Below are 10,668 nucleotides of genomic sequence, written 5' to 3' on the forward strand. Positions count from 1 at the left end.
GTTGGGTGAATGAACACATGAATGCACACACACACACACGAAGAGGAAGAGCTGACTTTATATATGGTAGATGGCACTAAGATTCTAGTTGGAGACGCCACAAAAGGCAGCATCCTCTGTCAGTGTTCTCAGTACCCTCCCCCCCCACCTCAGGTTTAGACATCACAACAGATGCAAGGGAAAAATAATAGGAACTGAGGGTCCTTCCTTGGCAAATCACTATGACTCTTCTAGGTAAACTACCACAACAGATTATGTGCATGGGTCTTGGAAGCAGAAAGTTTCAAACCAACCTCGGTCACTGCGTGACCTTGGACGAATTGCTCTGCAGGTTATTCAGATCCCCATCAGTAAAATAAAAATGATACTAGCATCTAACTCAGGAATATTGCAAGACTCCACTCAGATGCTCCCTCCTCCGGCAGGTCTCCTCTGACCATCCACACCATTGTTGCCCCAATCCTGCTCTCCTATGTTTGTGTTTATAAAACAATTGTCATCATAGAGCTTTTTTCTATATGAAAGTTATCTTTTTTCCTTTATTAAATTACTTGTATGTTCTCTTGCTTCCCCCAACTGGAGGGTAAGATCCCCAGGGATCACACCCATCCTATTAACCTTGAGGATCCAGGTGACCAGAACAAGACCTGGCATGTAGTAAGAACTCAAGAAATAACTGCCGCTTAAATGAATGACTGTAAAATTCATAAAGCACTTGGTAAAATGCCTGGCATATAATAAGCACTTAGGTAGTGGCAGATATCATTATTACTGCTGTTGTTATGTTTGTTGTTGCTGGTGCTATAATTACTATTCCTTGGGAAAGAAACAATTTTTTTTTTTGAGCTGGGGCAGGGCTCCAACCCATCCAGTATGAGTTTTTCTCAGAAAAGGCTAAAACACCACTCAGTGATTATATTTCCAGTTTTAAAAATCAAAACGCATCCAAGTCTGATTTCTTTTGACCCTGAACCCCTGGTCCCATAATAATTGGCAGGTTCCTCATTTCCCTTCTGGTGTACATTTCTCATGGTCTGGTTATTTGGGGCAAAGACACACTAGCTCTGTTAGGTGTGGCCCCTAGCAGTATTAGTGCATTCTCTCAGCTCGGGACTCATAGCGTCCTTTCCAAAATCCTGAACCTTAAGAAGAACTATGATTACCCCCATCTTGTAGGTTGGAAAATGAGGAGATTTGAGCAGCTGGTCCAAGCATACACATCCAAAAAAGGAGACCTAAGGATTTGAACTTGGGTCAGTCTGACTCCTGAGCTCACATTCTTATTCTTTGAGTAAGGTTATCTCTCGAGCTTGCCCAGGGCCAGTTAAGTAGGGTGGCAGAGCTGTAACCAGAACCCAAGTCATTTCCTCCTATTCCACGGTTCCATCCACAGTCCAAAACCTAATCCCAAGGGAGAAAGCAAGAAGAAGGGCACAGCTACAAACCCAACTTTCGAACAAAGGAAAATAGCTAAAGGCAATTCTGATATAAAACGTGCTTATATAGCTTTTCATTTTGGCATTTTTTCTGTACCAAGTGGTACCGAACACATAGAATAGATTTAACTCTTCTCTACAGCATCATCTTGGCCCAGAAGCTATTCATATCTCCCTGGGGTATAAGAGAGAGGCTTCTAAATACATAGAAAAGTCTACGGATCTGATTAATTGAAGTGATTTAAAGTCAGCCCCTTGCAGTTTATATAGAAATATGTATATCCTGCTGCTCCTGCTTACACAAATCTCCCCTACAGAAGACCTTGACCTTCTGTCTTCTTTTTGTATCTCCCGCGTCACCAATCACCAGATTTCATGGATTTTTCATGGCGCAGAAAAACATTTAAGGAAGTTTCTTCTAGATTCATTACAAACACGATGGCCGCTGCCAACTCTCTTTTTATCTCATTCTGCACTTTGTAACTATTTTCATTAAAAATAATAACGTGGGGACTTCCCTGGTGGCTCAGTGGTTAAGAATCCACCTGCCAATGCAGGGGACACGGGTTCAAGCCCTGGTCTGGGAAGATCCCACATGCCACGGAGCAACCAAGCCCGTGTGCCACAACTACTGAGCTTGCGCTCTGGAGCCCACAAGCCACAACTACTGAGCCTGTGTGCCACAACTACTGAAGCCCGTGCGCCTAGAGCCCGTGCTCCGCAACAAGAGAAGCCACCAGTGAAAAGCCCGCGCACCGCAACGAAGAGTAGCCCCCGCTCGCCGCAACTAGAGAAAGCCCGCGCACAGCAACGAAGACACAACGCAGCCAAAAATAAATAAATAAAATTAAAAAACAACAGTAACTGTGTTCTGCCCACCTTAATATCTAAACTGTATAATTTCCATAGAAATGACTTAGATGTAGCTTGAAGAAGAAAGCTCAGGGGTGATTTCAGAGTATTCATTCAATTCTGAAAGCACTCAACTAATTAAGACCAGTGATCTTAATTTTTGTACTAAAGGAAACTGCAGCACGCTGGCTTTCTTAAAAAACCCACCTTAGCGCCTAGCAGCTTTACGGAAACATGAGGTTTTTCCTTTGGCATAAACGGACACTACAGCTTTTCAATTAAATTAGTCTTTGGAGAGAGATGCAGAAGAGCTAAAAAGCTCCTTAAAAATCTTCCCTGCTTCACTGCCTCTCCTGTGCCAGGGGGAAGATGTGCAGTTAAAGTGCAACGCTGTTTTCTTCTTACCCTGCCGAAACAAAGTTTTCGATCTTGAACCCTGAGCTGGCTGTGTTATAGATCTTGTTGAGGTTTTGCTTTTAGTTTTCAAGCCCATATTTGGTTTTCTAAAACTGTTTTTAAAAAGGGGATGTGCATTACAACGTCCTATATTTTTGTACATCCAGAGAGAGCTTTGTTAGACCCTGCTTCAGGTTGGGTAGTAGTTATAGGGATATTGAAACTATTTTTTTAAATTAACACAAATGGAAAGGAAACTCTCATTTAGATGAGCAAAATTCAAGACAAATCCTTTCAAATATGATCCAGGTATTTTTTTTCCCCATGTAATTTCTCTAAGCTCATTATCTCTAAAACTTTTGCATTGTGCATTCCCTGTTGTTAAGCATAGCTAAATAATACTGATATATTAACAATAGGATTAGCTAGCCGTGCCTCCTGAATTTTAATTTCTAAAATTTTAAACAATTTTAGGCATCACTTTGGCATCACAAAATGTTTGAGAATGCCCAGAGGACATCTTTTTCTGTAGAGGAAACACAAAAGACCGAAAGAGGCAACAATTGGAAATTCCACATGGCTGTTTTAATGACTTTCGAATCCCTCCAAATTATTTAATCATTTCACCCATGGAGTTTGCTTTGGAAACAAATATATCAGCAATTCCCACTTGCATCTGAGATTTCTTCTCTGTGTGGCTGTGTATGTATACAATATCTTTGGAAAGGACCTGAGTCCGACAGTTACCCTCTGGCAAAACGAGTAACACAAGTACGGCCACGCTGCTGAAGACACTCCAGACGCATGTCCAAGTTAGATGAGAATCCTCTGAGTTTGCAGACATCGCCCAGAAGTGGATATTTGGTCTCTAAAGTCTCTATTTTTTATTATCATTTCTTAAAGACCCAGTGTATCTTGAAACTGACTTTCAATGTTAAGCCTATCCCTTCTTCTGAAAAAAAGTTCCTAAAACAAGTGACTGACAGGTCAGTAGCAGGAAAAAAAAAAAAAAAAAGAAATTATAAATCCAGTGAAAACAGTGTAGTATGCTAGAGGCCTGTAACTGTAGGGTGTTTTTTCTCCCTGCAATATCCAGGTAATCAAGCAAACACTTTCAACGAGCTATTTCTTATGTGGTTAGAATGACTAAGCTCCTTCATAATCGAAGAGCTGCTTGCCAAAGGTCACCCTCAGAAACAGAAGAATTTCTAACTTTAAATGGAACTCAGAAAACTTAAAATAATTTTAAACATACAAATTGTTACAAATTACTGAAAAATAGATTAAAAAAACCCTCTTCCAGGGTGAAAAGGGTCTAGGACGATAGAAGGATGAGATCTCCCTGATACAGACCGTAGGGGAAGACATTCTGTATTTATCCCAACATTAGAAAATGAAAATAAATTTCTCCCAAAGAAATAAAAATAAAGCAGCATTGTCAACTTGTGAAGCAATAAAATTATTTGTGTGCCAAGCTTCTTTTAATATCACTGTGAATTTTTCTTATAAAAGTCTCTCAATTTGTTGTAATTAAATATGTAATGAAAAAGCACTGCTTCAGGGAAGCGATGCAAGACACTCTCTGTTAGTTTAATGCGTTTCCAACTGACTTTGCATCAAACGAAAATGATACTCTGTGTATGCCTGGTCTTAATATAGAATTTGTTAGGCAATTTTGTGTTTTTTAAGGGGGACTTGGGTGGACACACATACTGCCTTTGAAATAGTGGCTGAGTCTTCCCAGACCATGACATACTTAAATAAAATTGATGGTACAGATACAGTGATGGAAGGGAAGCACCACTCAGGACATTTAACTCGTGTCAGCTAATTACAGACCCGGCATAAACATGAACAGGGCCTAGGTTTTCTTCCTGGCTGATTTCCCTAAGCTCAGCTGCAGCGACGAGCAGAAGTGCATCATTTCAGTGGCCTTAAATAATGCCAGGCTCAGTGCCCCTTTAAAACCTGCTCGATTGAGAGTACAATCCCCAAGCCACTGGAAAGATAAATAGATCAACACAGGTATTATCCAGTTGGAGAAATTCTGTCAAATGAGTGAGAAGTCAGCTGGGATGAAATGAAAGCATAAGCCTCTGTTGGAGAATGTGACAAAAGGCAAGATGTTTCCAGGGACAGATCTGCTAAATATGCCTAGGAGTTATTTGTTGGGTGTGAAGGTTTCCCGAATGGTAGCAATAGAATCGAGGTGACTGGGAGAAAAATAAATGTAAGGTGGGAGAAAAATAAATGCAGAGTATTTCTGAGGAATGCTTCTACCCTCCTCAAAAGTCGCCTCTGATCTCCAACCCCCAAGCCTCAAGAAGATTTTCATTGTCGAGAACTTTCTCATGCCCCCTCTTCCTTACCTGGCTTCCACTAGAACTCCCTATCACTTGCAGTCTGCTGATTAGGGTTAATGTATTGTGTCCTGATATGGCAGATTAAAAATGAAATCAATAAGTGCCTACAACAAATGGGCTTTTGAGATGTCCCATTCAATCTGGGTCTTTAAGGGTGAGGGGAGAGGAGGGAGAAGGAAATCATGAGGGGAGTGGGAAAAGGACCAGTTAAGCAATCAATTTCTATCCAAAACACTGTGTGGAGGATATGATTTCAAGGTACCTGTCCTTTCTCTTTTCAGGGATCTGCCTTAAATAACAAGAATAGCCTGAACAGTTCACGCTGCTGAGCCCCTTTGGGGGTGGGGGTGTGTATTTATTTTTTCCATTCATCTGTTAAAAATCATACTGTTTGGGTAAGTGAAGGGGTCTATAGCATGCGGTATTTAAATCTTCAAGATGGGAACTTGTCTTTCTGAAGTGTGCTTAAACAAAGTGAGAGTGCCAGGGTCGGGACTCCACCCCGATTCCTATTCTCTTGAACCCCATTCCACTTGCCAGTGAATTAAAGGTAAACTTCACCCTGAGCTGTCTGGCCCCCCCTGCCCTGCTGGTTTACACTGCTGAAACCTTGCCCACTAATCCAGTCATTGTCATCAGGAGGTTGAAAAGGAGATCGCTCAGGTCATCTCTACACTCCACTGCAGTATTCCGAATTGTCCCTGCTGAATATGTTTCCCATGTAAATAACCTGTGCTATTAAGGTGCAAATTGCAACTTTTAAGTAATGATTGCTAATAGTCTAATGTTTACTGCCACACAAGGACATTCATGAAAACAAAATCTGCATTATTCATCTCCATATTAAATAAACAAAATAAATTGAGGGAGCTGTTCTCTCCTGCAAGACTTTCCTCAGATCTGGATTATCAAATAGCTTCTGAGAGTCAGCAAGAAGAAAACATTTAATCTCTTTGAGTAGGCAGGAGCAGACGCCTATAATTTATATATACATTAGATATTCATATGTATATGATGCCCAAAGATTTTGCGTCCTATTGCAATTGGCTGGCATTATATAAAAACAAGAGTTCAGGATGGTGAAATAAAATATATATTACACATGTGTTATGTACAGAGGCTGCGATAGATTGTAGAAAATAGAAGGGTTACAGTGTAAGTCTACAGTTTAAAATTTTTAACTACTCCGCGTCTTGCAAAACACAAACAAATCAAAACACTGTTCTGTTTTATTTTACCTTTCTGCCATCTTCTCTATCTTCCCTACAATGGATAGGGAGAAAAGATGCTGGTACAGAATCCTGCAATATTTTCAGGTAAAAGTAGATACGTTTGAGTGGTGAGTGAAATATACATCCAAGGAAGCATGCACACACACTCATACATACACAAACCCCTGGGGTACTGCAGGCTGCTTTCTAAACTTTTTTCCTTGCCCGAAGTAATAGTATGGTAGAATAGCATAGCTTTAGAAAGCCAGGAAGAATGACATTTCGGAGGGAAATGTTCTGACTTCGCTGTTTCCTTAAAGAGAACTGCCTACCTCACAGCCCTTCCCTTACAGGAGGGAGAAATATAACCAATAAAGACTAACATCCCCCATCACTTATCATATCATCTCGCTCATTCTAACCGCATACCTGCTTTATTAGAAAGTTCCGTAATTGATTCCTTGAAACGTGGAACTTAAAACTAATAATGCAAAGGAATCAAATTGCCTCAAACAGTTCTTGGGAAAGAGAGTCTCAGTTCTGATTCACTCACAGGCTTTTTCGATGTTACATTATTCATTCATCAAGCTAGAAATCAAGCTTTCAACATCAGCCCATGGGAATAATTACTTACAGTTGTGCATTGTTTAATTTTAAGCAGTGATAAAAGTTAGTATGGCCACAATCCTAGAACCCACCTTGTTCTTCTCCCTGCACGTTAACTGGCTAAAGAATCTCAAAGTGGCTAACTTTACTTGTGAATAACCACGTCAGCTAAAACAGAGTACAGCATCGATGACTTCAGGCGAAAGAAATATTACATGAAAGAATACCTGCTTTGGTAATATGTGAGTAAATAAATACCATAAGAGGGGCCCCATTGTGTACAAAATGAATTATTCCCTTTCAGCTTGACAAGGGCTTCCACTTCTTCCAGTGAAAATAATAAAAGCCATGAAAACAAACACATAAAGACACTAGGAACACAATAGGCCAGAAAGCTGAAACTACAGTCAGAACTTTCTAACACACACATACACATACACACACTACAGTAAATAGATAAGCTAGCTCCAATAGACACCAGCCTAATGAAAAGGATCGAATTTAAATAATGTGATACAGCATTGTGTTACGTACACCTGGATCCTCATTGATCAGAGCATAATTATAATCAAAGTAGTGCAGTTCTGAGCAATGCACTTTTTGTAATGAGCTGACCAAAGGAGACATGTCCAGTCATTCTGGTAATTTAAATTACTGCCTAGTTGTTGGCCTTTACCGGAACAACAGGGGGAAAAAAAGAGTAATTTTCAGGGCAGTATCACTTCTTGCTGGACTGTTGCCCAGGGTTCTCTTTTGGGACAACAATAAGGACGTTATCTCTAATAATCTAGCTATACTTAAATTTATGTTGCTAGAACTGAAAGAAGCAGGCTCAGTCTTCCTGAGTCTAAAAGGCCAGCGCACACCCCAGTGCTGTTCAGATTGCAAAGCAATCTAAGTTTTAAAAAATAAGTGAGCTAAATGTAGAAAAGGACAGGGGTAGGAGGAAGAAACTGTTCGCAAAAGAGGTAGCTAGAGTTGAAAAAAGAGCACCTCATTGACTAGGCAAGTTCTAAATAGATACGGTACTAAAAATACCTAAATTATTTTGCTCTTGGAAATACATGAATCAAAGCTTCGTAAATGATATTTCCCCATGCAATTTGAACCAATCTATACACGGTTACGGATCTGCACTCAGAAGGGAAGATAATTGTGGATATCTCAAAGCACATGTACTGCCATTCATGCTGGAATCAGGCCACGATGGAGGATGAGCTTGGTGGTCCAGCATGTTCAGATACAAACACCCACTTTGCCCAGATTTGTGACTAACTTTGGATTTGCTCTGAGGGTGGCTTTTCAAAGTTTATGAAAGTGTTCCACCGAACTTCTTCTCCCTAATGTTTCACTCGAGTTGGAACAGAAGGAAATATTGTGGGGGGCTCTGCAGAAGACCCGCCTTAACTGATGCTGCCGAAAGCATGAGGGTAAAGACAGAAAGAAGGGGGAAAAAAACTTAAGCTTTTTGCTAAAGCCCGATTCAACTGAAGGACACAAAGAAATAAAAACGCCCACACTAAAAGCCAAACAAGATAATAATTGTGCATGTCTGGCTCTGAATCTAGAGGGCAAGGCTTGCGTCACTGGCACTCTGAGTTACCATGGTGAGTGATTTATTGATATATATCAAGAATGAATAGATCAAAGGCAGCGAGATGACAGGTGATCAATCAAATGTCAAATCAAAACTAGCAATCAAGTGGAAAGCTGACTTTTCAGTGGGTGGGTCTGGGAGGAGAAAAATGAACTTTCATATCACACTTCCGAGAAGCAAAACCCCAGCATACTATTAAAAAAGCAATTAAGCAACCCAAAAGGAAAAAAAAAAAAAATCCTTTACAAGATCTAATGTACTGATCCATTAACCTGTTCCTCTCTTTTTCTTTTTTCTTTTGGAGGAGGGGTGGTAAGTAAGAATTCAGATGGGATAGTTCCTACCATACAAATCAATTTACAAAGTTTGCAACTCACTCTGGGCAAAGAAAATCCAGAGCTGTTTCAATATTCAAGGGGCATTTTTCTTCCCCTTTTTTAAGAGAAGGGAGAGTGTTGATTAGATTTCCAAACGTGGATCCTCTTAGAAAACATATTCAAAGGTTCGTTTCCTGGGGTGGTTTTTTTCCACCTTGGTGATCAAAGCTAAACTCCTATGGCTCGCCCCAAAGCCAGCCTTGCAGCCCGGGGCTGGGGCACTGCTCACACTTCAGCGTCCCAAACCCCAGCCAGAGGAGACGCTGTCCCTCGAGGCCAGAAGCCACTGGCACTGACCACGCGGAGGGATGCGGGGGTGGAAGGACTGTCTCCCCACTCCGCACCCCAAATCCTCAACCCAACTTTGGCCCGAGAGGCAAGAAGCAGACTGGGAGAAAGTTAGGGGTGGGGTAGAGGGTGGAGGAAAAAAAGTTTAAGGAGGGAAGGCTTGGTGGGATAGCTTCCCCCAACACCCCCCATCGGAGCCTGGAAAGGGGAGGATTTGGGAGATTGAAGAAGGCGAGAGAGGATGGGGTTATGAGCCGGGCGGAGAGGGGCACCCGGAGCGAACTCCCCCGAAAGCCGAGGGGGGTGGCGTCCTGGGGCACCCGGGGCGAAGAGGGCGGGCGCGGAGCTCGGCGCACCGGACAGCCCGGCCGGGCAGCCCCGAAGCGGAGCCGTTTCTCTTACCTGCCGCCCGCTTGGGTGCCTGCTGTTTCCTCCTTGGCATCGCTCTACTTCGCTCCAGTCCCACTTCTGGCGCCCCAGCCCCGAGCCGCGCGCGGGGGCCCGCGGTCTTTCTCGCCTCTCTGGGTCTCCTCCGCCTCCTGCCCGGTGGCTCCTAGGGCGTCACTCGGCCTCTGTCCCCCTGACGATCCCCCCTGCAACTCCTCCACCACGGGCCAGAGACCCCCCTCTCTGGGTGGCAGACACGGACGGCTGTGCCGGCTGGTTGGAAGTAGAGGTTGGTTCTGCCTTGTTTGTTTGTTTTGGATTTTTTTTTTCCTCTCTCTTTCTCTCTTTTTGTTTTTGCTTTTTGGAATTTTTTTTTTTTGGTTTGGTTTTTTTTTTTTTTTTTTTTTTTTGGTGACTGTTGAGACACTTGATTTCTTTATTAAACATCCAAGACCGGGTTCGGATGGAAGGGACGAGGGACGCACACGCGCGCGTAAAGATAAGGAAAAAAAAAAAAAAGGCAATCCTGGGAAGGTAGTGGTTTCTTCTTCTTTTTCTTCTTCCTTCCCCTCTTTCCCTCCTCCTCCTCCTCCTCCTCTTCCTCCTCCTCCTCGCCGATCTCTATGGCGGATTCGCGCTGGGGGCAGAGAGATCACTCACTGTAGGTTTGCGGCTGCTGTCGGATCCCCGTCTGTGAGTGATATGCTAGAGGACAGGAGCGGGTTTGGGAAAGACAGAAAATCTGGAATTCACACACACACACACACACACACACACACACTCACACACACACTCACACGCACGCACGCACTCTCGCTTCCTCTCGCACACACACTCACACCCCCCACATATGCGCACACACACACACACACACACACACACACGCACACGCTCTCACACACACACAAGACAGGGCGAGGCGATGCCAGCAAACATCGATCCCGCGGAACAAACTCAACATTAACAAACTCCTCCTCCTCCTCCTCTCCCCGCGACCTGATGACAGGGAGAAATTTACTCCCCAGCCGCAGAACGCCGGGCAGAGGGAGTCTATTAAAGGGACAGTGTCCCGCCGGGGAGCAGGGCTGGGGGCGGGGAGCCGGGCGTGCCACCGGGGCTGGCTCCGCCGTGCGCCCTCTTCTCTGGTGCGGCGAC

The 10,668-nt window shown here is 43.2% G+C and overlaps 1 protein-coding gene across 5 annotated transcripts in view; it reads right to left on the minus strand.

Moving 5' to 3' along the window:
* TSHZ2 (teashirt zinc finger homeobox 2) overlaps nucleotides 1-10,417 on the minus strand; it is a 447,673-nt gene extending 437,256 nt beyond the window's left edge. For all 5 annotated transcript variants that reach the window (XM_082362703.1, XM_082362701.1, XM_082362704.1 and 2 more), the window contains exon 1: nucleotides 9,529-10,417. In XM_082362703.1, coding sequence (XP_082218829.1) covers nucleotides 9,529-9,568 — 40 coding nt within the window. In that variant the 5' untranslated portion in view covers nucleotides 9,569-10,417. The remainder of the gene's footprint in view (nucleotides 1-9,528) is intronic.
* Nucleotides 10,418-10,668: the final 251 nt, after the last annotated feature.

This window comes from Balaenoptera borealis, assembly GCF_965194805.1.
Source record: "Balaenoptera borealis genome assembly, chromosome: 16".
In the NCBI taxonomy this organism is placed as follows: Eukaryota; Metazoa; Chordata; class Mammalia; order Artiodactyla; family Balaenopteridae; genus Balaenoptera; species Balaenoptera borealis.